The sequence below is a fragment of the Symphodus melops genome, assembly GCF_947650265.1.
Source record: "Symphodus melops genome assembly, chromosome: 9".
Lineage (NCBI taxonomy): Eukaryota > Metazoa > Chordata > Actinopteri > Labriformes > Labridae > Symphodus > Symphodus melops.
The window spans coordinates 15,885,423-15,913,233 of record NC_136699.1 but is presented as its reverse complement, the minus strand read 5'-3'; the positions used below and the strand labels follow the sequence as shown (position 1 = coordinate 15,913,233).

General features: G+C 41.8%; 2 protein-coding genes across 3 annotated transcripts; one reads left to right on the top strand and one right to left on the bottom strand.

The window, feature by feature from the left end:
- Positions 1 to 119: 119 nt before the first annotated feature.
- abcb7 (ATP-binding cassette, sub-family B (MDR/TAP), member 7) lies at positions 120 to 21,810 on the bottom strand (the record flags this gene model as incomplete). Its single annotated transcript, XM_079352116.1, has 16 exons — positions 120 to 1,590; positions 3,018 to 3,125; positions 3,870 to 3,973; positions 5,792 to 5,963; positions 6,372 to 6,501; positions 6,655 to 6,818; positions 8,717 to 8,874; positions 9,381 to 9,555; positions 11,886 to 11,973; positions 12,091 to 12,179; positions 12,730 to 12,998; positions 14,808 to 14,940; positions 17,882 to 18,001; positions 19,560 to 19,637; positions 19,722 to 19,805; positions 21,520 to 21,810. 16 exons carry the CDS (start codon positions 21,808 to 21,810, stop codon positions 1,372 to 1,374), a joined length of 2,382 nt encoding a protein of 793 aa, XP_079208242.1. The 3' UTR covers positions 120 to 1,371.
- On the top strand, positions 21,352 to 27,756 carry uprt (uracil phosphoribosyltransferase (FUR1) homolog). Of its 2 annotated transcripts, none has more exons than XM_079352133.1 (8): positions 21,352 to 21,431; positions 22,099 to 22,293; positions 22,981 to 23,023; positions 23,108 to 23,177; positions 23,410 to 23,472; positions 24,769 to 24,930; positions 26,120 to 26,218; positions 27,355 to 27,756. In XM_079352133.1, exons 1-8 carry the CDS (start codon positions 21,367 to 21,369, stop codon positions 27,459 to 27,461), a joined length of 804 nt encoding a protein of 267 aa, XP_079208259.1. In that variant the 5' UTR covers positions 21,352 to 21,366; the 3' UTR covers positions 27,462 to 27,756. The 2 variants fall into 2 exon arrangements, with proteins under 2 accessions (XP_079208259.1, XP_079208260.1); XM_079352134.1 differs by lacking the exon at positions 21,352 to 21,431 and adding an exon at positions 21,731 to 21,958.
- Positions 27,757 to 27,811: the final 55 nt, after the last annotated feature.

Sequence of the window (27,811 nt, the reverse complement as noted above, 5' to 3'; positions counted from 1 at the left end):
TTACGACCATTTGAAAATATATGTAAAGCAAGTTCATAAATACTAACTAGCTGCATGTGGTGTCAGAGGTAAGATAATAAATCATCATATGATTGAGACATCAAAACAGCATGGAGATGTTATCATTTAGACAAGATTTAACATTTATTCTCCTGCTCTGTGTACTCACAAACCAATGAAATCCAGAGTATTAAAACAGGTTTTACACATCAGTGTTTAGTACAAGACAATATTTTATAGATACAATAACCTACCAAGGTTCCCAACATACTGTTTGTATCAAAGCCAAACCAGCCTTCAGAAAAGGACATGAACTGTCAGTTTTTAAATATTAACAATAACATGTAACCTTCAGCACAAAGTCTTTGAATTCAGTTTATACAATCCAAAAAGCTGTTTAAGCATGTTCCTAAAGCCTCTACGAATATGTTTTTGATGGAAGAGGACTGCCGACCAAGACTCGATATGAATGTAAGATGTTCCCAGAGGAGGCTTTCAAGTAGCGACTCCAGACGTGGCAAAAATCATTCATGATTTATTGAAGGTGCTTCTTGTCATTCTCAGAGTGTGATATTTATATCAGTGTGACTGTGACATACTGCTTATTCACTGGGGAGCTGTTCTGTATGTTCATAGGTCGAAACATTCACATTATGTTGTGATTCATCCAAAAGACTTGTGTATCTGCCAAACGTGATATATTTAGAACATGCATTGAGAACACAGACATGGGCAATGTGCTTTGCCACTGTTTATTCCACTGAAGTCTTTTGAAACAAAATGCTGCTAAACTGCAGTCCTTCAACTGATCAGCTAATCCCAGAATAAATTCACGTATATGCACAACCTTAATATAAAAAACAAACCTAGAGACTCTGTTTATTTGAAAATAATTTAAAAAGTTATTTCAATAAAATTTTTGAAACATTATCAAGGCATATTTAATTTTTCATTACATGTACTCTCATCTGTTTCCAGTGCAATGGGAGATGTCAACAAACCTGATGGGGGTGGGGAGGGGGGGCAGCCATGTTGACTAACAGATGTCTTACACACACGTATGTGATATATGAGGTCTCTTATGGTTGGCTTCAACTGAGACAACTGGCATACAAGCTCTATTGCTGGAGAGCCGCCAGTTCTAAACAAACTTGCTCCCCGTTCTGCTCCTCCTCCTTTACTTTGGCGAGTACTTGCCTTTATTCACGTGAGTAGGAGGAGGGGTAGTCACATGGGTGGGGGGCTTGGCTGCAGTGGGTGTGGGCAGAGGGGAAGTACCCATATGCCGCTTTCCTCCCCAATACGGCACAGACTCCAGCGGACTCCACAAAGGCTTGTTTGTGGCGAGGTGAGGAGATGTGGCAGCCTCTCTCAACAGGAGCAGTTCCCACAGCCCTTCACACTGTTAACAATCTCCTCCTGCAATTTCTTCCTCTCCTCCTCCTTCTGGGAGAGGCGCTCGACGGGAGGATGGTGGGGACCTTTGCTGTCGTTGAGGATTTTGCTGTTCTGGGTGTTCCACAGGTCTGCATACAGGCTGCCTGGAACGCTGAGGAGGGTCTGGTGGTTGCCTCGCTCTGCCACTTTACCCTAGCAAGAAAAAAAAAAAAAAAAAAAAGAGCAGGGGATCATATCAAGAAGAGAGGATATGAAACCTAAACGGCCACTAAAAAAAAATTCATCGCTGCATTATATGTGAAGCTCGAACAAAGAGACCATGAACACAGTCCTACTGTTTTGCATCTCTTCATGACCACACTCTCCACGGAGTCAGCTCCCCCCTAGCATCCCTGCCGCCTCCCCAACAAATGTTGCAATTTCTCTCACAGACTCAGACACACGCGCAGCCACACACGACAAACACACATCCCTCCCACACAGTCAAACACAAACGAAGGCACCCCCCCCCCTCCCCCTCCCTTCCCCCACCTCCCATGAGCATGCAGAGGTGTTGGCATCATCTTTAGTGCACCCAAGATAAGCACGTGACTTGCCTTGCGCTCGTTATTTTAATGAGCACCCCAGGCAGTCCTCTGCTGGTGACACCAGTAAACGCCATGGCGACATCACAGGCAAACATGCCTCCTCGCCACGACCCCTCTGATCCCTGCCATCTGACTCTGGAAACACGGAACACGCTTGCACGCCGCAGTTCAAAGAAAAGGCTTTTATTTTATCCTTTCTGACTGTAGCAGTGGTGGAAATGTCACTTCATGTTTGATACATTTCATATTAACTCTTCCTCTCCAGTTAATAACCGACTCTATTCTGGGCTTTTTTTTTTGGCTTATCAGCACCTCGTTCAGAGACAAAGACAGCACCAAAAAAAAAAAAAAAGAGTCACATTATTTTAAAAAGCCTTCAGTGTCTCCTGGGTTCCAGTCTGACTTAAACATACCTGAAAATAAAATGTACAGATAACCTAAGTGAATGGCAATCAGCAGTGAGAGACACGCTGAGTTCTGCACACGGCCTTATCAGTCATCTGGGAAGCTAGCCCATACATTATTAGTCACCAAGACAAACACGACACGCCATCTGACCAAAACAGCCAGTCGAGTCTGACTGCTTTAATGAGCCCTTATGGAGAAAATAATACATTCAATTCTACCAACAAATGTCCTGTTGTTGTTAAAGTTAATGAGAAAAACTAAACAAAGCATGCCTTCATCACTAACATTGTGGAGAGGGAACTCGAAATGAAAGAGTGGCAAAAAAAAAAAAAAAAAAAAAAAAAAAAAAAAGGAAAACAGAGGTTACTTGCTAAATTCTTGTTTGCTGGCAGATGCAGCGTGCTTTGCGTCACACACAGGTCAGGTTAACATCCCTCCCTTCAATGCAAAAATCATCTAATTGGACTGGCAATTAACTCGGCGCCTGATAAACGCGGGGAACTCTGAACCGTTATATTATTTGCGTCTTCTGAACCTGGCATTACAGCTGGAACAGTTAATCAGTGAAGGTGTGAGATCAAGTTAAAAAAAAAAAAAAAAACAATAAAGTGGATGAGTTCTTACTTCATTGAGCACTATAATCTCATCCGCGTCTACGATAGTGGAGAGCCTGTGGGCGATGAACACCGATGTTCTGTCCTTCACCATCTCTTTCATTGAAGTAAGGATGTTCTGGAAGCACACAAAAGAAAATAACTCATTCACTCCGTTAAGCCTAACAAGAGTCTTAAATAATCCGAAAGAGAAGAAAATAACAATGAGAAGAGAAGTGCATGAATGACAGGATATATATGAAATGTTCTCCCGAATGTAGATTTGAGGAGAAGGCCGAGTCAATAAGATGTTGCTTGGGAACACTCCCCTTCATATGCTTGCTCTTCGTTGTTTACGTATGATCATTTTAAGACATCCTCGTGATGAGGTGCTACGGAGAACCTCAAAAAGCACAAGAACATCCACAGCCACTCTTTTCTTTTTTTTTTCTCCCCGTTAAGTTCAGAGCGGGCAGGCAGAACTTTCTCATTAAGTGTAACATTTACAAAGACTGTGGGCTTTAAGCTGAGCTGGAGATTAAGTAGGAGAAAACAGTGGCAGGTGGCAGGGGAGAACATGGGGGTGTTCTGTGTGTGTGTGTGCGTGTGTGTGTGTGTGTGTGTGTGTGTGTGTGTGTGCGTCAGGGGGATGGGAGGGGTGTGTGTATGTCACAGCAGGTATGTGTCGCAAGAGTGAGCCGAGTTATTGTGTACCTAAAGCAGGTGACTGAGTGGGTGTTTGTTCTGCTAAATGAAGACGCTGGCTGGATAACAAGTCTATCTGCAGTATAGTTCAGCAGACAGAGGGCCTTTGTGGGTACATTAAGCATGCATGTCCTTGTGTGTGTGTGTGTGTGTGTGTGTGTGTGTGTGTGTGGCACACCTCTTCTGTGATAGAGTCAAGGGAGGATGTTGCTTCATCATACAGGAGGATGGGTGGATTCTTCAGGATTGCACGGGCGATGGCAACACGTTGCTTTTCACCTCCTGAAAGAAAAAAAACCTCGTATATAAAAGCAGATCCGGGTCAAACAAAAAGTTTCAAACATGGAAGACACAGATGGTCTCACGATGGTCCTCCAACATGACCTCCAACATGCAGCGGAAAGAGAAATCCTAACCGCGGCTTTCACTCTATTAACTCTATTGTGCTCGTTTGAGAAGAAAAACAAACATGTCTTCTCCTGCGTCTGGCTGGACCGGCCTTCATATCACGTGAACCATGCGTAGCTTCTTAAAGCGAGTGATGTTCAGCAGACACAAATATTTCTACCAGAGGAGAACTGCATATAAAAATAAAAAGTGAGGAGCCTCAAAGCCCAGACTGCCCCCCCCCCCCCCCCCCCCCCCGTCTCACAAACTCACTGGCAGCTGTCACATACAGCAGCAGTGAAATTAATGAGAAGTTAGTCATGTCTTTATTTTGTCCGTTCTCTCACTCACTCACTCACTCCACATAAAGAAATCTGTGCTGCCAGTAATTGCTTCTTGAATGCTGAGTGAAAGAGCTCGCACACTGAGTGTTTATGTGGCCTAAATGAGTTGCACAGTGATGCTCGGAGACAACGACTACACAGTGATGCGCAATCATCACTGCACCCTCAAACGAGGAAACTTACCATCAAACAAGTTTGTAATTGTGACAGAAGAGAAGGGCAAATTAATGTTGCAACTTCAGATCAAGTCTCCCAGTGAACCTCCTAAAATAATAACAATTATCTTCTGTCACAACAACTCCAGAATCACTCAAAAGAAACTGATCAAGTAAAAACACCACGCTTATATCTTCAGGCTTCACTTTTAAAAATCCAAACATTTTAGATTCAGTGCCCAAAGATAATTGTTCAGGATATATTTTTCAAAGCTATTCAGTTTTGTTTAATAACGTACTATTTAAATTCAGCGACAACAACTTTGATAGTCCTATAATGTGCAACAACAAACCTGTGACTTTAGAAACAAAGTTCTCGTTGAACAAAAGAGAAGAATATGATGCATTATTCCAGAATAATCATTTTGATCAGATTAGTCCTTAAATCACTGGTCAAATAAAAGGGCAGAACATCCTCAGGTAGGATTTGAGTAGGTTTTGATTCGTACCTTCAATCAGTCCCGTGTTTACGATTTATTTTAATTGTAGTAAAAAACTGAATGATTCTTTCTGAACCGCCGAGACTGTTTGGGTTTTTATAACGCAGATAACTGTTTAAATACAAACTACAAGCCTTTCCTCAATATTTATCTTATACTGTATGATTTCTGAGTTAAGTGTTATTTATTATTTTAGACTGTATTTTAGCAACGGGAGACATGGAGCAGCAGTACAAAAAAAAACAAACAAACAACAAACGCACTATATGACATTAACACGAGATATTTCAAAGGTTCCAATCCTGCTCCAAGCTCAATCATTATTATTTGTTTATATAGCCCCCCCCCCGCTGTGAAAAAGCTGACTTTAAAAAAATGCTTTATTTGTGTGCTTCTAAGCATAGAATGAAATTCCATATGACGGTCTAACGAACCGTTGCAGCAGGTGGAGGGGGCGCTACAATGCTGATGATCCAAGTGTTAATGATGAACTGAAAAACAATTGCTGGTTGAAAGCTGACAGGAAACTAATACAATGCATGTTGTTTATCAGCTCTGTGTGGATTCATTTAAGCAGCCAGTAAAAACTGAACAGTTTAATCCACCAGTACATTTAAAATGTTTACGTTGAGCGAAGCGTCTAAGAAACACACGGCACCCTTCCTTCTGCAGAGGAGACCGTATTTCAACAGAGTTCATAAAAGTGCTGCAAACCTGACAGCTTGAGGCCCCGCTCCCCGACCTGGGTGTCATAGCCATGGGGCATCCTGAGGATAGCGTCATGGATGCCTGCGAGGCGCGCCACTTGGTAGACTTCCTCTGGTGTGGCGTTGATGTTCCCGTACTGCAGATTGTAGAAGATGGTGTTGTGGAAAAGAACGGCATCCTGACAACACAGTGAGAGAGAGAGAGAGAAAGTAGGCTTAGGAGAATTTTCTTTTTTTTTTTTATTGCAGCAGACACAGAAATGAGTGCTGCAGATCCAAATACAAGGAGGGAGAGAAAACGCAAATGACAAAAAATACTGTTCATGTACCATCTGTTCAGATGAGCCTCTGAGCTCACTGCAGTGAACAAATGATTTGAGTGTTTCTAATGCTTCTGTTAACCAGCAATGTCACATTGTTCTATGCTGCCCCCTTGTTGTATGTAATCACCAATAATATTTCATTTACTCCCGAAGAGACACAAACATTTTATACGTGTAAAGATCCTTCAAATAGTACCATCGATGTGGTGTTAAATTGCTTTTTCATTGAGTGTGTTTAAATCACTGTGTGGGTGGGCTTCAGACCTGTGGTATGACCCCCAAAGACTTCCTCAGGCTGTCGAGGCTGACGTCTCGGATGTTCTGCCCCGCTATGTAGATGTTCCCCTGCTGGGGCTCATAGAAGCGGAACAACAGCCGCATAATGGTGCTCTTCCTGTAAACAGACGTGGAACCAATCGTCAGCATCGGTCCGTCTGTGAGCTCCACAGGCTGCTGATCGTATCCATGATAAGACTGCACATACAAATGAGAGCGACACACGCCTGGCTAAAGGTGTGGTGGTTGTTGCATCTTTGCGGTTACCTACCCTGACCCGCTGCCACCCACTAATGCCACCTTCTTCCCAGCAGGCACTTCGAAGGATACCCCGTTTAACGTTTTCTGGCCCTCCAGGTACTCGAAATAAACGTCCTCAAAGCGGATGGAGGCCTCCTGTGGTGTGATGGCTAATGGCAGGGCCAGATCCTTTTCCTAGAAGAAGGGAAAAAAAAAAAAAAACAACCATCAGAGGTTTGAAAGACACAAAACGGAGAGAAAGAAGACAGGCGAGGCCCGGCATGATGCAATGTTACTCCAACACCTTCAAGAGGGATAATGCTGGAGCACAGGAAAAAAAAGAAACGCACACTGCATAAAGCAGAGCGAATCTGAGAGGCCGTTTGAAAAGAGCTTCAGAGTCTTTACACGCTGCTGCCTGCCCTTCAGGAAAACGTACAGAACATGACGAGCTGAGCCACAGTGTTGAGATGACCTGAGGTCAGCAGTGAATCAAGAGTTGTCCTTACTCTCCGAGTAAAAGCCTGTTCTGCTCCATTTCTATACTGCCGACTAGCAGCATAATCACTTTTAATCCACCCCAGCCAATTAATACAAATAACTTACAGAGTCCATTAGTATAAACAGATTATTTCACATCAACGTGGAAACAAGCCAAAATCATTTACTTGTGGATTTGTGGGGCAGTTTTTAGAGTGTGGGGTGGGGAGGTGGTTCAAATTATTTTACATCTGCATAATAGGCCAATGTGTTCCCAAAAAAAAAAAAAAAACACACAGTAATGGCCTGCTGGGCAGTGCCATTCCTCGGGGAAACACAATGGAGAGGAGTATTTCTGATGAGTGCAAAATAACTGGACAGATTCCTTTCTGGTACTGTAATTACAGGCTGCAGACCAGAGCGGCATTCATAGTGGGAGACAGCAGCCGCACATTTGCACTTAAATGTCCTCCTCTGACGCAAGCTGGGCTGTCGGGTAATGTAAAAGAAAAAAGGGGCGGAGGGGTAAACACGATAAAATGTCACAAACATGATGTAGTCAGGACACTGAAGGATCCCAGGACGTGGTTTCTTTAAAAATGACTGAAGAACAGGGCCGAGTGTGACATATAACACATCATAATCATTGTAGAGGAGTGAAGATGGCACTAGAAAGACAGACAGACACTTTATTGATCCTGAGGGAAATTCAATAACTGAAACTAAAGTTGATTTATTGATAAACTCAGTGAAAGATTGAATGAACATCTTTTATTGTTTTATAGTTATTCTATTGACCATAAAAGGATCAACTGACTCTATAAAAACATTATTGATATGACAATTTTGATAAACAAAGTCCCTGTAGTTTATAATCATGTGTAAATGAAGAGAAGTTGTGGATTGTTAGTTGGAGCCTCGAGGAAACGTGAAGAAGGCGTTGAAAAGAGTCGGAGGACAAGAAGTGTCATTCACAAAAAAACAAACAAACAAAAAAAAAAAAACTCACTCTTAGTGCTTAGTCACTCAGTTTGGAGAACCAACTGATACGCACCTGCTCTCTCTGTCACTGATTGAGAAAATGATCGGCACAAACAGCCCAACAACAACACTCAAAAAACTCCCAACACTGTCACAGTCGATCACATCCCCATGAAAAACTAAACAAACCCACACAAACACTTTTTTTTTTCTTCATCCTCAGAAAGAAGAGAAAAACATGAAGAGCTTACTGATACCCAGCCTTTTACACAGTCAGTCCACACAACGGATTAATAAATGCTTTGCAAATCAAAGATCCACCAATCACATCTCTGCAGTAATGTGACGTAACATCCTGATATAGATCGCACCCATGCAGTGACTCTGAGTGGCAAGAAATGAAGAAGCACCCGAGTCATTTCAAACACAAGTATCATGTTTGACTTCAACCCATCAGTTCTTGCATCTTTTCTCACCTGTGCAAATATTCATATAAGTAAAATCCCTTAAAGTGCCTTTATGTTTAATGAGCTATCATTTCTCTTTCTATCATCTTTTAGTTTATCTGTACTTTTTTCTACTACTTATTCTTGGTCTATTACTGAAGAGTGCATGTCAGGTTGACGAGTTACCTTGATCTTGGTGTCGACACTGAGCAGAGTGAAAAGCGTGTTCATGTCTAGGAGAGCCTGCCTGGTCTCTCTGTACACTGTCCCCAGGAAGTTGAGAGGGAGGGAGAGCTGGAAGAGCAGGCCGTTCACCATCACCAGGTCTCCCACGGTCATCGTACCTACGCGACAGAGACGCACATCATCTCGCTGTATCTTTGCATGTCAGATCTAAGAAGACAAAAACATTACACCCTGACCATTTGGTCCTTTCAAGTTGTGAAAGCAGACAGCGCGTGTTACACTCTGAATCCATCTCCACCCACTGTGATTTCATTTTCTGCATCGCGGCGATTTTTAGATTCTATTCATGCCACTTTTTCATGCTTGCTGTGCTTTGTTCTCATTTACTTTCTATTATCCAGTTCAGTCAGGGTTGTACTTGTCATTTTCATCTATCGATTTGTTTTTTTGTTTTGAGCTGGGTGTTTGAAGCTTTTCTCATGACCAAAAGCACAGTTTGCCTGTTGCGCTGTGGACACAGATTGTGAGCATAGAGATGTCAATTCAGGTCAGGTGATGGGTGTTTTCTATCCATACCGCTGGTTGCTATCAAATATTAACACGGGTGATAAACGTTGAATGAATGACTTTTTTTTTTTTTTTTTTTTTTTACAAACACACTCACCTGCAGCGATGCCCTTGCTGGCCAGCAACATGATGCCAGTGAGACCGAAACTGAAGATGGCACTCTGGCCGAAGTTCAGCATGGCGAGTGTTGACGTGGTTTTTAAAGAGAATGACTCATACGTCTTCAGAAATTCATCGTACCTCTCAGCTTCATACTTCTCATTGTTGAAGTACTGCAGCCGGGATAAAAAGGGAGAGAGAGAGAGAGAGAGAGGGCAAGGACATGGCACAAGGTTTCAGAAAAAGAGAGAAAGGAGGGAAAGGAGAAATACAAAATATGGTTAGGGTTAGAGGTTAAGGGAGCATGGAGAGCAGTGTCAGGCAGATAGACACTTTAGTGCAGCCTGCCTGGAGGTTGCATTTGTTCTCAGTGAGCGCCCTGTGAATAGTCTGGGTCTCTGTTGGCCTCAAAAGCACTATTCATGTCTCTGTTTCTTTATCTCCTCCTCACTGTTTTAAAAGGATGTGGAGGGTGATAAAAAGAAATCCAGAGCCTCTATAGCTCGGGCAAAGGATCGTGATTATGGCACAAGAAAAGTCTAGAACGTATAGGGAAATTAGAAATGTCAGGAAAGTCTTAACTTCCTTCCCAGTTAAAGAAGAATTGCTGCAGGATATTCATTATTGGCATTGATGCAGTTTACACAGACACCTACCAGCAGAGCACTGGAAGCTCTTAAGAGTCACACCGCATACAGTGAGTAGCATTCATTTTGTTAGGAATATACAGCTGTCAATTACAGAGAAAAAACAGCAACTCAGAATTCAGCCAAACACATAATACTACAGCATGAGCACAACAACGACCCTTTCCTCCATGCTGCCAATTACTTAATGTTGCTGTTTGTTTAGTTCACACTGTTGTTCCTCTGCTCTGGTTCAGTGGGCGATTTGCTTCTCTAGCTAACGGCAGTGGTGCTGTGCTTTGCCGCTGATTTGAATGTAAGAAAATGCAGGAAATCAGACGAGAGAGAAGAAAGTAGCACATGGAGGACAGACAGTAGCAGTGCATGGCACCGCGTTCAGGTTCTCATCCAGCCCTTTGTGAAAGTGGAACGGATTTCTGAGTGGGCGGAGATCTAATTACATATGCACACTCACAGCTCAGAGTGATGCTAAATCTGGCCACGTTGGCACAGATGACACCAAATAACACAAAACGTTGAGGGAAAACAGGACGCAGGGAAGAATCTAACACGGCTACAAAAATACTGTAGATCTGGAGCAGCCGACAAAGCAGCAGAAACAGGGTGGTGATTAAGCTTGTTTAGGTTTAACAATGAGGTTACCTAGAAAGACTTTAAATAGCTAAAGATAACATCGAGGACGACCACGCCACTGAGAAAAGTATACATCCAGTTTTTACACATCAGATCTGGTAGGTGTCTGTTTCAGCTCATCCACCCTTAATCAACTGGCAGCTATGCAGTCAAAGACACATCTCCCCAAGTCCACAATGAAGTACATCATAGCAGCAAACATCTCAATTCACTTAAAACTGAGATAGTTTGGGTCAGTGGCTAAAGCAGGATTTTAGTGGCCAGTATGAAATACGGCATCGTTGAAGAATGAGACTGCAAAGCTGGGATATTATTACGGGGGCGCTGGTGCCACAGTGGTTAGTTTGCTCATCCCCATGTATGGAGGCTACAGTCCTCAACGCGGGCGGCCCAGGTTTGGCCTCACGCCAACATGTCAGTCCCCTGTCTGTCCCTGATTTCCGACTCTGTCCCCTGTCCTGTCTCTATTTAAAAAAGCCAAAAATAAATCTTTAAAGAAAAAAAAAGAAAAAAGCTAGGGTTATCATGAGTTTGTCAAATGTGTGTGTGTGTGTGTGTGTGTGTGTGTGTGTGTGTGTGTGTGTGTGTGTGTGTACGTGTGTAAACGGATTGACAGTAAAGTTTAGATTATTACGAGAAAGGCACAATCAGTCAATGTTGTGCTTTGGGAGGTTTTCTTACAGTCCATCTTAACGTCTATGAGAATAATAAGAATTATTATTATTACATTTATTACATGACAGCCAAAGTTACTGGATTTCTGGGATTAATAAAGTATTTCTGATTCTGATTATATAACAGACCCCTACCCTGGGTCTGTCGTCTTACGATGTGATACCGCTCTAAAAACCTTGAAGTAAACCCACAGCACGAACCGGCAGTGACTCGTCGTCTGCCCATAAAGCCCATTTGACTATGAAGTTTGGCTTGTACTTGTTATGATATGAAGTTTGTGTTTTGAAGTTGTGACAAACAAAGATGCAAGGTAGTAGGGGGAGAGAGAAGGGGAGTGGGGGGGAGCTTTTCTTGTTTCAATAGGCACGTTTTCACAGTGACAATCATGCCAGTGAAACACTATTATCATAGACGAGTAAATGTTTGTTTCTGTCAATATTCCTGGCAAAAAGTGAAAAGAAGAAAAGGACAAGAAAAGAGCAGATAAAAAGAAGGGGTGGAGTGTGTGTGCACATTGTAAGGGGGGGGGGGGGGGGGTCGGCTCTCACCTTAACTGTCTCATAGTTTAGGAGCGAGTCGATAGCTGCGTTTCCAGCTTCATTGTCTGCTTTGTTCATTTCTATCCTGAAACGAGTCCTGAGCACAGAGACACACAATCAACATTGTTACTAGAAGCAGCGAGTTACTGAACATGTTTTCAAGTGATGAGGCACACGACTGTTATAAATAAATAAAAATTAAAAAAAATTGTACCTCCACTGAGTGAAGAGAACAGTGAAGAGAGTGTATGTTGATAAGGTGCCCAAGGCCACTGCTGCAAACTGCCCGCCACACTTGTAATACTGCAGAGGAGAAAAGCACGGTGAGAAAACAGCGTCTTTTAAACTATGTGACTCAACAGATTTTATGATCAAAAAAAGTCCAAACCAGCACATCACATTGTTGAGCCAGACGGCATATTGAGATGGCTCTGTGTTTGACCATTCTGCTATGAAATTGAGTGTTACAAATGGAGGGGAAACTAAAAGAACTAATCATGCTAATGCTTTAGCGATTTGCGCAATGGAGTCTGCCCTCATCACAGGAGAGCCGACATAGTCCAGGGTGGAATAATAGCACCAAGCTACAGACCAGATCTTTCAAGGCGTACTCCACAGGAGGACATTAAGCTTTGGGATTCATCATTGACACTAATGGGCTCCTTGTTGCCACCAAAGGTTCATGGCAATTCATATTTAGAAGGTAAATGGGACTTTATCACTGAGATGAATATCTTAAAGAATGTCAAGGTGACAAGAGGATCAACATTTAGGACTACAAATATTACAGCAACAATTCAATACAAACCCCAAGAGTTAGTATGTGTGTTTGGATTCCACCGTTTAGACTCACCAAAATGGTACTGACGAGTCCCATCTCAAAGACAGTGGGCCCGAGATTGAAGACGAGTGCGCTGAGGACAAACGAGATGCCCCGTGTGCCCCGGTCGATGGCCTTGGACAGGGCCCCCGTCTGACGGCTGAGATGGAAACCCAGATCCAGGTTGTGCAAGTGGAGAAAGACGTTCTTGGCGATGCGTCGGATGGAGCTCTGCGCCACCTTGCCGAAAACAGTGTTCCTCAGCTCGTTGAAGAGGGCTGAGCACGCCCGTGACGCGCCATCTGGGATAGCAGAGGAGACGTAGAGTTTAGCGCACCTGCTGTGAAAAACATGGAGGTTCTGAAAGTGGGGCCGGAGGCTCTAAAGTCAGATAAATGTGTCCTCGTCATATACACAGACTTGCAGCTCTTAAGAGATATGAAGCAGCAAAAAAATAAAATAAATAGTCTGACCACTACCTTTTTCCTGTCTTGGAAGCTGTAAGACAGGATTGAGATAAGACAGGGACGTCAAGTTCTCAATGGAGGAGAGAAAATGACAGCAGGTTTTTTTTTCAAATCATCCCTGGTTTGCAAGCACTGCAGTGCAACAGCAGACGCCTCCCAGAGCCTCTGTAATTACAAAGCAGGACGCTGTCTGAAGCACCGCTACTACGGCAGGCCAGCACACCGCAGAGGAGGGGGAGGGAGGGTATCTGAGTGTGAGGTGGGGAAGGGGCTAAATGTGAGAGAAAATAATAGGAGAGGGGGATGGTGGTTTTAATAAGAGTTTCTTGACTAGACGTTGATGCGAGCTGGCTATATTTCAGCATTGTCTGGTCTCTATGAGGAGGGGCTTCGATCCAGGCAACAAATTCACTTCAAGGTTTGTTTGTTTTGTTTTTTTCAGTTTCAATATTTGTTGTTTGTTTTCAAGAAGTTACCTCTAAAAAAATGTCAACGCAGTCCTTAAAGCTTGTCAGGTGAAGAATCTTCAGGTGCAATTCCAAGAAAAGTCGACACTTTTCATGAACTGTTAAACAAGCAAACCGAGAGCATGACTGTCACACCTGAATATTAGACTGTCTGAGTGACGCGTGGCCTTCCGCTGGCAATTTCACCAAATTGTGCGAGTAAGCGACTCGCTCGCTGAGACCAAAGTCAGTGTAATAATCGCTCTGTCTGCCGGTCTTCGTGTGGCTGTAATGTGGCGTTAAATAGGAATGCTCATCTAATGAACAATGTGTCCACATCTGACAAGGTAGGATGAGCACTGTGCAACCCTTTCAGCCAAATTAGACTCATCACCAAGGGCCCCAAGTGCCGGGTCCTGAGTGTCACGAAGAGAGGGGAAAAAAATTACAATCCTTTTCTTTAAAAGCATCTTTTCATTCTCCCTTGTCATCTTAATTCATCCTGTCTGAAGTTCTGTTCGTGCGCTCCAATTATTCCACAGGCAGCATTAATGTGCAGGACCTAAGTGGGTTCATTAAAATAAGTGGATACAGGGCTAAGTGTACATTGCATCCGCACTGATCTCACTCAAGGCCAGGGTGACTTGCAGTGGGTGTCAGGTTCGCTGTATTTATTTATTTAGCTTTTCATCACATGCTTAGTGAAAAAGAGAACTCTAATCAGGAACAACTTTATATCACGCCGCTCGTCTCCCTCGACCTCTCTTGTGTTTGCGCGGCCCATTTGGACAAAGAGGAGAGAAAAGGAAGGAGCTCTCTCGGGTTAAAATGAAAGAAACATCTCTGGCCTTTGGAAAACATTCAAAAATATCTATCCACTTTCTTAAGGATGCAAGATAGTTTCTTGCCTACTTCTTTAGAAATGTATCTCGCTGTGTTTGCCTTGGCAGCACGTAGGTTTCAAACTGAAAAGTGGTCAGGGCTCATAAGAGCACTGCATGAGCCCATAGAAGTGAACTTTGATGCAGAACGGCGCGCATAATGTAAATAACGCTTGGGGGGGGGGGGGCGCAGAGGTTGCGGAGCGCCATTGATATGAATGTGTTGGGAAAGGTCAGCGTGCAGATAATAGGCAGTGCCCGCACTCCGTCTCTGATGAACGCGGCACCTGCCGGCGCAACGCAAGTCTGGGACTCACAGCCAATCAGCACGGCCGTTGCCATGGTAGCCACAGTGCTTGGCGCGTCGTTCAGGTTCAGCATGTGTCCCGACATCTGGTTAAGCTCGTCCACTGCATACTTAAACATGAAGGGCACCGTCACATTGGTGAGCTGTGAAGGCAGAAGGGGAGGGAACATTTAGAGAGAGAGCGAGAGAGCGAGAGAGCGAGAGAGCGAGAGAGCGAGAGAGCGAGGAAACATTTTCAGATAGTCCATTAGAAAAACATATGCTCAACAAAGTAAAGTGTCACTTTCTCGTCCTTCAGCACTTCTGAATGTAGCCAGTATTCTTAGGGAGATGAATCCTCACTGTCAGTAGATCACTGAAGCCCCTTTAAGATCATGTATGTACACGTGCATGTATGCTGTGGGAGTGTGCGCGAGTGTGTACTTCCTGAGTGGCTGCGCTGATGCTGCTGATGTGGCTGCTGCTTTCAGCTAATGGAATTGAAATGGTTATTTAGGCTAATTAAAAGCACAGGGACAGCTGTGTGACTCAGGCTCGGCGGTCTGCTGCTACACATTAGGACAACCAGAGAACACAGCGGCACACCGCACAGTTTTTTTTTTTTTTAAATGAAACCCATTTCATTTAAACCTCTCAACCCCCTGACACGGGGGGGGGGGGGGGGGGTTGGAAGGTTTCTTCTACTTTTTCCTTTTCGCTTCTCCACTCCTGTAAGCTCTGCTGGATATCATTTGGATAGATTAATTGTTAAATCTATCATATGAAAACAACGTGTGAAAATAAAACCTGTTCATTTTGAAAGGGCACCAAATAATGCACCATTTATGCTTTCACAGCTGCTTTTCCAGGGTTCTCGCTTTATACACTTGGCTATTATACTCAGACAATAGACGTCCTGAGGGTCCCTCACGGAAAAACAATATCTTTGCTACCAAGACAACAGAACATGTCACAAAAATAGCCTGGGCTTATTATCACAGGGGGAAACATGTCCTTAGTTTTACCACTAGTACGTGATAAGGTCTCAATCCCTTAACAGCAAACTGGAGCTGAATTCAACACCAGTCAACCCAGTGTCCTCTCTTAATAGAGATAGTGTGTCATGGAGTGGAGAAGAGTTAGAATTAGCTTATAGTATGACATTCACACATGCACACCGACACAGGAAGCTTTTCTTGAAGTCATCACAGGTAAGAGCGTCTATATCAGCAACTTCAAATGTCCCCGATACTCTGGAGAGCATCGGTGTGATACACTGTAACCACGCCATTATGCAGTTGATTTCAAAATTGGCCCCATGTCGCTGGTGGTTTCAGTTCAAACAGGCAAACTGGAGAAATTGAGGCTAACTCCAGCCAAGCAGGAAAAGAGGAGAAGATTGGAATTGCACGCGTGTCTGTCACACACACACACACACACACACACACACACACACACACACACACACACACACACACACACACACACACACACACACACACACACACACACACACACACACACACACACACACACACACACACACACACACACACACACACACACACACACACACACACACACACAGCATTGATTTATGTTTGCAAATTACAATGATAAAATAGAAGTCTGTTTCTAAATGCACATTTTTTTTTACAGGGAGTAACAAACCTCTGCTCAGCTTTAAATGGACTTTGATGCAGAGAGATTTGATTCACCAAGAAAATATTCCAGAGCAAACAGAGAAGCTTTTTATCCTTTGTGTTGGGACAACTCGTTCCTAAACGTGCGACAACACTGAGCTCAATCAGTCAAATCAACCAAATATCATTATTGTAAGTTAGTTAGAAAGGATCAACACGCTGATCCAGGCAGCGTGTGAAACCATGATTAGAGCTGACATTTTATACCAGCAGATTCATTCACTTGTCTTTTCATTTCAAAGAGTCAAGGCTTGGAAACAAGATAAAAGGTAAAGCACCACATGACGAGGCCTTTCTAACAGAGCAGCCAAACAATTAGGAAGTGCTGCTGATGAAAAAACCCATCAGCTATGTGTTTGCCTGAGCTAGTAATGTAATATTTTGCTGTAAAACATGTTTTTTACTCAACCTGAGTGACGCTTGTGCCCCTTTTCACAATTGCAGTCTGAAGGCAGCCATCATTTCTTTGTTCTCGTCATTTGCTTCACAGACATTTTGAACTTAAAGAGTTGAACTATAATAACCTTGTGGGATAATTGAGTCAGCAGCGACCTTGGATACGCTCTTCTCTCTTTCACTGGATTTCACCGTGTAAAGGCTGTGCTGCTTTTCACTGTGCGGCCCTGCAGCAGGAGAGCTCTTACACAATGTGTTCATTAGTTGTATTGAATGTGTGCGTTGTTCATACAAAACCCCCATAACATACAAACCAGAAAACATCTCTATAGCTGTTGAACTGGAGGAGAAAAAATATATATCAGATTGTGTCTCTTTATAATACACCAAACCAAAAGAGGCAAACTAAAAGGACAATGAAAGACTCTTTCACTCTGATTGGTTCGGAGGATGAGTGGAGACTTTTAAACTATATGAAGGAAGTTACTACAAAGTTTCAGTTTGCCAACATAGAAGCACACTGGTTGTTTACAGTATTATTGGAGCAGCGACATGTGATCTATATTAGTAGTATGTTTCCATTTTCATTTTATATCAGAGCTCCAACTATTTCATGACAGGCATGATTTACTCTCTTCTTAAATGTTTCAACTGTTCTAAGATGAAAACTTTCTGAATATTATGATTAAATACAATAAAGTCAAATCAGCTCTTAATTGAGTATATCTTACAAAAGCTTATTTTTGTTTTATTTTTCTATCTTGTCCAAGTTGATCTGAGAGACATTATGTCAGAGAGATGTTCTTCAACAAAGGAGCAAACACAAGCTGGACAACAATGTCAATATGGAGCACAGAGTGGAGCCTCTTCCTGAATGGTTCATGATTTGATCTTAGACATAGATCTGCTTCAGCTGGGATTTTTGTTGCATGCATTCCTAGAACACGGCTTGTTACAAATCCAAACACTTGAGAACGTAGCTTTCACACCCCTGACATTGTCTTACTTTGGCTCCAGCTAGCAGGCCCAGTGAGATGGCAACACGAGCTCGCAGGTCTGGTCTGTCCTTTGGCCACACGTAGGACAGCATGGCAGACAGGATCTGGGCTGAATTCACCTCCTTCAGCTGGTGAGGAGAAAACAAAGACTCTAAATCACATGTTGGTTCGTACGAAAAACAAGTCTGTGCCGTCACATTCGGGTCTATTTACTGCACTACAGTGTTAACGTCCTACCATATGTTTGCCAATATTAGCAAGTAACTTGCATCTTGCTCTCAGTTTGACAATCACATAATAAAAAAAAAATAATAAAAAAAACCTAAACATGGCTCACTTGGCATTCACTTGGAAAATCAAATGTCATGGGGAGTCCCTTGGGAGATCTGGGAGCAGCAATGACAGCAGAATCTCCAGGTGGACCTGGGGATCCAGCCTGACACTACAACTCCCAGGAGACACCTGGGCTGTCATCCCAGCTGAGTTTGAGAGCGCACTGGTGCCAACATGGCTGTTTACCCACGCTGCACCATACACCTGCCACAGGGACTCTCTGCAGGCCAAAGAATATCCAGTAATTCCTCTAATCCACTCAATATGGAGGCTTCAAGCAAAGCACAGAGTTGTGCCCAACACCTGCCTTTAATTAAAAACAGTCGCACAGTATGTGACACTGCGCACAGAGGATTAACATTAACAATGTAATGCACCACTGCTGTCCCTGTGACACATGTAGAGGAGACGTGTTAATGTACAGACTAATAGAGGCTTAATTCATTACACGTTGTTGTTGTAACAACATGTCTGAATAGTTCAGGTCTGCGTCTGTGTAGTGTGCCACACGATACCGCTAATCAGAGGACGAGAGCAACTGTTAACATCAAAGCTTACAGTAGTAAAAAAAGATGAAGATTTTCTAGTGTTTTGAAAATGCTACATGTGGCTGTTTTCACACTCGCAGAAACCTCCTGAACAGTGACGCACTGTGACTGCTGCACCGAGCTCAGAGTGTCTGCACGCCACCACTACGGTCTCCGTGCACGTGCTTAAACAGCTGCATTCATTTTTCTGTTCACCAGTATGTTGTTCTCGGCTCTTTTGTTGATGTCGTCGTTCAGGTGGACTACACATAGCGTTGATACAAAAAGGTAAGTTATTGTCATCAGAGCGTTGTGTAGCTCGTATAAATGTTTCAATCCAAATATTCTCCGTACTCAAACAATCAGGCCGTTATCAAAGTACAAGTAAGATATTTGAGTGATGTACTTTTTAACTTGTACTTTTAAAAAAAGAACAACAACAAAAAACAAACATTGCACAAAAGCCTGAGAAATCCTGAACACCTCCATCTGAACCAAGAATGGCCAACGCAGCTTTATCTCCTCCTGACAGATGACTTCAACAGATATCAGCAAAGGAGCTGCTTTCCACTCCGATTGCTTTAGAGATATCTGTATTTTCACCTCAGACCACTGAGTGACAACTAATAATAATAATAATAATAATAATAATAATAATAATAATAATAATAATAATAATAATAATAGCTCAGTCAACAATGAACTTACTAACTAACCACAGTCCTATTCCACTGGATTATTTTCAGTTTGTGGAACCTTTTTTTTAGTGTGTACAAACAAACATTGTTCTTAGTTTGAATGTCTAAATGTTAAAAACTTTACTCACCACATTTTGGGGGTCTGCATTCAGCTTTCCTCCTGCATTTCCGTGCCAACATGTCCTGTTGTTTGTAACCTGCAAATACTATGGACACACCATATGATGTTATATTGTCCCACATTGAGTTTTGATAGAAGAAACTTTTCGCTTTTTATTTCTGATGCTTACTTTTGCTGCCTCCAGAATCTGCCGACTGCTGTCGCTCCTCCCTGTGCTCCATGTTGCTGTTCGTAGGCGTGATGGGGAACTCAGCTGAAACACACGAGGAGTCTTATTGACGGTTGTTTCTGAAATCTGCTGATTGATTTTTGTAAGACTGATTTTTTTTTTTTTTTACTTTTCAGAAAAACTCAACATATGAGATCAAACCTGTTTAACATCAACGCAACCTAAGAAGATCTAACATTTTCTTCCCTGTGTGTTTGATCTAAACAACCCACAGGTTAAGTTCAGGGTTTAAAGGTTACACAAGGGCTGGGGAAATACTGAACAAATAAACGATACGAGGAGAAGCTGGTTTTAACTGGCGTGAAATCAATCGATGTAATGTTTGCTCAAAAATATTGTAAAATGGTGACACCATGTTCAGGAAAACTTTTGCGAGCTTGTGAAAGTGACTAAATTTAAGCACAGTCAGCAGTAATGAAGTGACGACTTACAACTTAAAAGAGTGATGATTGAGGGGAAAAAAAAAACATTTTGTGGGTGCTTTTAGAAAGCAAACAAGTTGCACCTTAATTAATAATCTTACAAAATACATCACTTTCACTGTAATTTTACTGGGCGGATACGTTAGGCTTTTATCTGCATGAGGGAAATTTATCAGTGCAAAACATTTTCTTATCTACAGTATGTTGTGGTCGCACAAAATGTCGACAAACACTGTATGCACAGCACAGTTGAAAACAACTTAATCTAAATACCAATTCCATAAATACTTTAATCGTACATTTTATTCTCTACAGAAATAACACTTAGGTAGACCCAGTTTAGGCTCAAAAGCTCATCCAGGGGATTCATGGGAGGAGGACTTTAGACATGTCTTTGGCTTAAAATTATCTATAAAGTTGGCTTGAGCAATTCATCAAGTTCAAATTTCAATCACACTTTTATCAATCCACAATCATGAGAAGATGATAATCGAAATTAAACAATTATTGTGCAGCATGCAACGTTGTGACCATTTTGTCTGTTGTCACGTGTCAACAATGTTTTTGTTTTTGTTGTTATATTCTGGTCACAAGATCCCCACTACCTCAGTAAAAATTTATTCATTTATTATTACACATTTTCACACACTTGTACAATAATTGATGTGTTAAGTCTATTGTTAAGACAGTTTACATTTGAGAGAAGCATGTGATCTAGATTAGACAAAATCAATGAATAATTGTCATTAATAATAATACTTTCAACATCATCAAGGTGTACTTAACACCAAACTAGTTCGTCAAGAAAGCATTATAACCTGCATGAAGGTGGCTGCTGCATCACCTTAAACAACAACCTGGACATTTAGCTGAGTAATTATAAGTTGCCAACTTGTGTACACACATCACATGTTACATCAGCTGTAACAAAGGTTGTCTTATCTGATCACGTGACTGAGACCTCTGTGACTCTGCAACATCACAGTGGTTAATAGTGACTGTTAATATTTGTGTTTTGTGTTATATCAGCCGGTTACTCTGCGTCATGTGGTGAATAGTTTTCACTTATGATGAGATGACACATCTTTTCATAAGTTAGTATCACGGAAGCTACCGGCGTGTCGTTGAACCTAACAGATAGTCGACTGACACTTTTACATGACATGGACCTCTCTGACACAAAAAAGAGCCAAAAATACTTTATCAAAGCACTTCCTTTAAAGTTGAGGTGAGTTGGTGTCCACCTCTGTCCTTGCCTGGTGACTGTCGCATCAAACACACAGTGTCCTCTCGAGCTAGCCGAGCCATAAACTCACTTGATATGAACTTTGACGTTTAAAGTCCGTCCCGTTTCCACTGCGACTTTTACTCCAGATGTGATACGAGCCCGTCTGTCGAAGTAGGAGCGCTAATGTTCGTTTATGAATGTGGTAGCCACATTTTAGCGGTGCCAACATCGGCGCCATGTTGGCGAAGGAAGAAGGCGGGTCAGGCAGAGTACAGCGCGCGCCGGGAAACACGTCATATCCGGTCCACGGCAACGGTGTCGGTGTCATAGCTAGCGGGCGAGCGGATTTACATGTTATTAGCCTGAATATTGGAAACATCTCCTGCTAGTTTTATTTCAACACGACGTGACTACATGTCTGGAGGTTTTGTGAGTGAAGTCCTCGCGGGCAGTCTGAAAGCGGTCGCTGCGTGAACGCGCAGCACGCGAGGCTAAAAGGAAGACCACGTTGCCGTCTTTGTCAGGCAGTAAGTGGGTAAACAGGCTGTAAGTGGGTCGGTCGGTCAAGAAACGCCATCTGGCTGTTGCAGATTTTAAAGAGAAAAGCACACATCGATCTTGTACTCAGGATGCCTTGCCACAATCAGCAACTGAACAATGTCAACAGTGGTCAGGAGCACCCAATGAAGCAAGTACGATTTGCAAACAGCAGCAGCAGCAGTGTGTCTGCAGTGGTGTCCAACTCTGAACCATCTGATGCCAGCATACAGCCTGACAGCCAGGATAACCTTGGACTTCCTCAGCTCAAACTGCTCCCTCTGAACGACCAGATACGAGAATTACAGACTATAATCAGAGACAAGTGAGTCCCCACTCTTCAGTCTATTTGTGTTTACCACAATAAATCTCCAAACCCTCTGAGTGATTTAAACTCATGTAAAGTACTGAATATAGACTGGAAGCCTTTTTCTTTATTTGAGAAGTTCTGGCAAAGTCATGTTACTCAGCTTTAAGGCAGCCTGTTATTCCACAACATACGGTTGTTCAGTGTTATATGATATAGTATCAACTGTATCTTTGTCTGTTTTGTGTCTTATGGTTTCTCTAAAGCAGTGGCTGAAATCTGATCAGTATTTGTACTTTAACTGACCTATTGATTAAACTGGGTGTCCTGCAAATTCATGTGGCAGAAGCCAGACATCCCTCAAATGCACTTCATTTCAAGCTCCAGGAGATATTTAGATGTTGACAACTTTGCTGGATCTGCCAGGCTGACTTTTGGGGAAATCTGAGTACGAAATAAGAAAGCTGTGTGTACATATTTTACAGCAGAGTGAAGTTCTGATAAGAGGTGATAATAAAAGGTGATACCTCAAGACATTGTGGAAAAAGAATTTATCATATTATTAAGCTTAAAGTGAAACGGACTAAAAGGAATAGAGATGCCATGTTAGTTTTCTGAATATCTGCGCTTATTGAGCACATCTGTGTTGTTACAGCATAACATTTTCTGACCTCTTTAATTAAATATCTATTTACACATTTTCAGGACAACAAGCAGAGGAGACTTTGTGTTCTGTGCTGATCGACTGGTAAGATTTGGACTTACTGATAATACTGTGTACATTTGTGTTTATGAGCTACGAGTTTAAAGCTTCGTGTTTCTCCAACAACAGATCAGACTAGTAGTTGAAGAGGGTTTGAATCAGCTTCCCTATTCAGAGTGCACTGTGACCACACCAACAGGTGACAATCCATATCTGTAATACAAAATCAATGTTAAAGATCCCCCCCCCCCACACACACACACACCTCCGACTGTGCTGGATATAGATAACCAGTTATAATCATGTGACTACCTTAATAAATACTGTACAAGGATCCAAGTTGTGTTTTACCTCCAGCATGTATGACTGAGTGGGCTTGTTTCCAGCAGCTACGTTTGACAATGTTCCTGCTTTGTTTTTTTTCCCCTCAGGGTACAAGTATGAAGGTGTCAAGTTTGAAAGAGGCAACTGTGGAGTCAGCATAATGAGGAGTGGTAAGTTAATCCTCCGGTAGCTCACCTACCAAATTAGAGCCTTTTCTTTCATCAGGACAGATATTCTTCCTTGCATTTACGATTACTGCGTACTGTACACTCGTTCTGTTCTCGACAAAGTGATCAGGTCAGACTATCGTGTGCTCCTGATTGTGCACCTTTTTTTTTATTGTGCTGAAAATGTTAAAATCATTTTAATATTAAAATAGTTATAATTTGTGGATCGAACAAATCTGTACTTTATATAGCATAGTCCTCACAGCTGACATAAGAGACTCTTTCCCCTTGTGCATTAACTTGAATGCTATCCCTCTCAAATGAAAGAACTGAATTATTATTTAACAGTGATGCTGGAGCATAAAGTAAAACTAATGGACATATCACAGCCCAACGGTGTATAGCCCAAGTTATGACTTTGAAGCATGTCTTGTTTATTTTTTACCTTCACACAACAGTAGAAACTTGACACAAATCCTCAATGGATGATGTTTTGTTCCCAGAAACTTTAAAAGGAACATAAAAAATATCATATACTAGGTCCCTCTGATTCCCTCCTTAAAATAAAAGTGTTTTAAAATGAGATTTTGTGTTCATTGCAAAGGTTGCAATCATTTCAATAATATCTTGTTTAATAGCATACTTGAAAAAAAGTCAACAATTTACTTCAACCTAAGATAACGGCCAAATGCAATATTCAGGGTTAAAGCAGACTGGAATTATTTTGACGTTTTTCTCTTCATTAGTATCAATACACTTGATGAAGATACCTTACTAGCTCATCAGTTCATGTTGAGGTCATTAAAAATATACATACACATACTTATTTATTTTTAGTACATTTAGAAAATACATTTCACATGAATACATTTCTAGCCATTTTCATTCAAGAAAAATGTATTGTAATTGACTGACATATCAAGTGTTCTTTAGCTGTATGGAGTCAGTGAAATCAGTAGGTTTCTCTGGCTGACTTATTGAGTGATTGACTGAGGAAATAATGACAGGTTGACAAAAAAGGATTTGGGAAAATAATTGCTAAATGTAACATTTTTGCGCGTGTTGTGGACACGAGAGAACCTGAAGCGGTTTTACTGATGATTGTAAAACATTTGGTTGATCTCGCCGCCCTGAGGTTGACGAGTGTCACAGTATGTGCCTGAATAATGGTTAGAATTGGCAACTCGGCATGCGATTTTGAAAGTTTCGGTTCAAGGCAGAGAAATGTAAAACAGTGGATTGATGAAAGGCATTCAGGTTCCGTTCAGGCTCTCGTGACATCCTGTGTGTCTCATACAGGTGAGGCCATGGAGCAGGGTCTGAGGGACTGCTGCCGTTCCATCCGGATTGGAAAGATCCTTATCCAGAGTGATGAGGAGACGCAGAAAGCCAAGGTCTACTATGCCAAATTCCCTCCTGATGTATACAGGAGAAAAGTGCTGCTCATGTACCCCATCCTCAGTAAGTAACAGAGTTTATCTTCATGTGGACACCAGTGTGCCACCCTTAGTAGCTTATAAATGTCAAGAGATGTCTATTTTTGTGCAAATGTAAAATCAGTTTAATGTATTTATTCATTCTGAGAAATCTCCATTGAGCTGACCTTCACCACCAAGTCCACATTTCCACATCAGAGCTGCCCATTCACACAGTTCTGATAATTATAGCACTCATGGGGGAAATTATACACTGCCTGGGAGATGGCCACCAAGCTGCTGAATAGCATAATGAGAGACAACAAAAATAGTATCTTAATAGCCTTGGTTTGCCCATGTCACAAAGCAGCATTTTTCTGCTCTCTGTTTTTTGAAGAAATATGTTGGCGACCAAACCAGGTTGAAGGTATGTTTTATAATGTCAGGTTGATGGATCATATGGTTACACTAATGCATCCTAACAGGGTTGTAAATTAAAGCCTGTCAAATACCCAGACTGAAGGACAGATCAGCCAGCAAAGAGCTCAGCACCCTTTTCAGATGCTAACGTATAATGCGCCAGAAATATGCAAGTCACGTCGTTACATTTTCACTTTATTATGATGCAAAAAACCCTTTACCATGTTTTTCTAACACTAATATGTGTCCTTAGTCTGTCTACAAGTCCACCAATGGTGAGAAAAGTCCATGCTTTCCGTCTCTTGCCTTTCACAAAATGTGTGCTCTAACAGAACATTTGGAGATTTTCCCTTCATGACATCGTGTGACAACTAGGTGTATGTTTTGTGCCTTCTCGCCGTAAACAACAGGCGAGAGGGTGTGGTAAGACATTTCATGATGAGCCATAAAGAGCACTCGGGTCTTCTGGGACAGGTCTGCTGTCTGTCCTCAGAGTTGTAACCAAACATGTAGCAGCTGCGTTCAGTTTGTGTGCTCCGTATATTTTTGAAACAGAATCCCAGAAAACTGCAGATCTGCTGAAACTCAGTTCTTTAAAGTCAAGTTAGAGGACTCAACAGCTTACAACAGCCTTTTTATTAGATGAAGTTATCTTTCCTTAATATCCATTTGAACAATATGACACTTTTTGTTTTGTTTATGACTTTTAAATGCACGTTTCTTTTCACCTTTGCCCTGATGCTTTTGATGTCTAGCGATGTCTTGCCTTCTAAACCCCAAATGTGAGTACAACATTTGATGTTCTGTGTCTGCAGGTACGGGGAACACAGTGATTGAGGCAGTGAGGGTGCTGATAGAGCATGGAGTTCAGCCCAGACATATTATCCTCCTCAGCCTCTTCTCCACGCCTCACGGTATGCCACCACAGCCAGATCACTGACTCAACACCCACTTCTTTTTTTGTGTGTGTGTGCGTGCGCCCATCAGATCACACGCTTAGTCTGCCTTCTCCTCTCCACCCCTGTTCTTGCTTTATCATTGTTTTCATACAAAATACTACTGTCGACTGCAGTGCTGTTTAGCTGCAGTGCTGTTCAGTGACACTGCTTAGCAACAATGATTTTGAAGGAGTGAAAAAGCGCAAAGAAACATGTTGCTGTGTTTTTTTTTTTATTAACTGACTGCCAGGACTATCTATGATGTTCTTTGTGGTTTCACTTGAAACACTTTTTCTTTTCTTTCTTAAAGTGTCATTATTAAATCTACAATTCAACTTCAATAAGGACATCTGAAGACTCTCTTCTCTTCAACTGTAATATCTTCCTTTTAATGATCCAAACAGCATGTAGACTTGATTTTTATAAACCTGCTGAATTTGTTTCCAAACTATCATCTAGAAAAAATGTGAAACACAATTACAATAAAAATTTATTTTTTTCATGCAAGTATTTCAAAAGGATATTGTTGGTACGTTAACATGCCTAAGTAATTGGCTCATCATTTATTATGATTGTGTGTGTCTGTTTTATACACGCTGTAATGGGTTTTTTTGGAACGTTCTTCGTTTCTTGCATTTTGGCATTTTATGAAAAGGCTTAAATTGGCGAATGTGTATTCATGCCTAAATGTGATCCTTTTTGGAGAGGTGTTTGTGTGTGTTGACATTTTTGGGGGGCTTTTTATGCCTTCCGTGTCCAGCATTTAGAAATGCATTGAACTGGCCTTCAAACATCATGAATGTACCTTGACAGCTTCGAGAGTTGTTTGGCTGAGCAGCAGAGCGGTACAGCTGAGACTGAGGTGTTGAGTCAAAGGAAAAGAACATCTGCTGTGAACGAGTTAAAAAAAAAAAAAACGGCAACAGAATACATCCGCTTGAAGCAAATAGTTCTAGTTCTTTGCATCTGAGACGAAGGACATTAGTTTCTTTTTTTTAATATATATATATAGTAGTACAACCACTATTTTACAAAGTGAAGCTTCACAAATGCTAAATATGCTATAAGGCTTTATTTACTACATAGTGTAATACTTTCTTGTCATTTCCTAGGAGCCAATTCTATAATCCAGGAGTTTCCAGACATCACCATCTTGACCACAGAGGTTCATCCGGTGGCTCCAACACATTTTGGACAGAGGTACTTTGGCACCAACTGAACCAACGACAACCTAAAGGAACATGATCTGCTATTTTGCTTTTGAGTATATTTTGTGTTTATTTAAAATGTATCTCATGTTCTACTTGTCGTGCCAAATACTGCTTCATGATCTCCAAAGTTCCCAAACTGATAAAAACTGATGAATTGGACGGATTGTATTTATTTACATGTGTTTTTGCTGTGTATACAAGAGAAATACGCTGACCGATATAGAGTTCAACTTGGATAATTTTATTTTGCATGTTACAACCAATGGTGGAAAATAAAGAATTTATATTTGTTATCAGACAGAAGATGAGATGCTTTCGGTACTTTGAATGGTTCACAGGTGGCACAATCACACACTCC

What these genes read in the sequence shown, in the direction of transcription:
- uprt (XM_079352133.1), top strand. Translation starts at nt 21,367, where the DNA reads ATGGACCTCTCTGACACAAAAAAGAGCCAAAAATACTTTATCAAAGCA. An exon ending in AGTCAGCATAATGAGGAGTG is followed by an intron (nt 23,473 to 24,768) that starts GTAAGTTAATCC and finishes TGTCTCATACAG; the next exon opens with GTGAGGCCATGGAGCAGGGT. An exon ending in GCTCATGTACCCCATCCTCA is followed by an intron (nt 24,931 to 26,119) that starts GTAAGTAACAGA and finishes CTGTGTCTGCAG; the next exon opens with GTACGGGGAACACAGTGATT.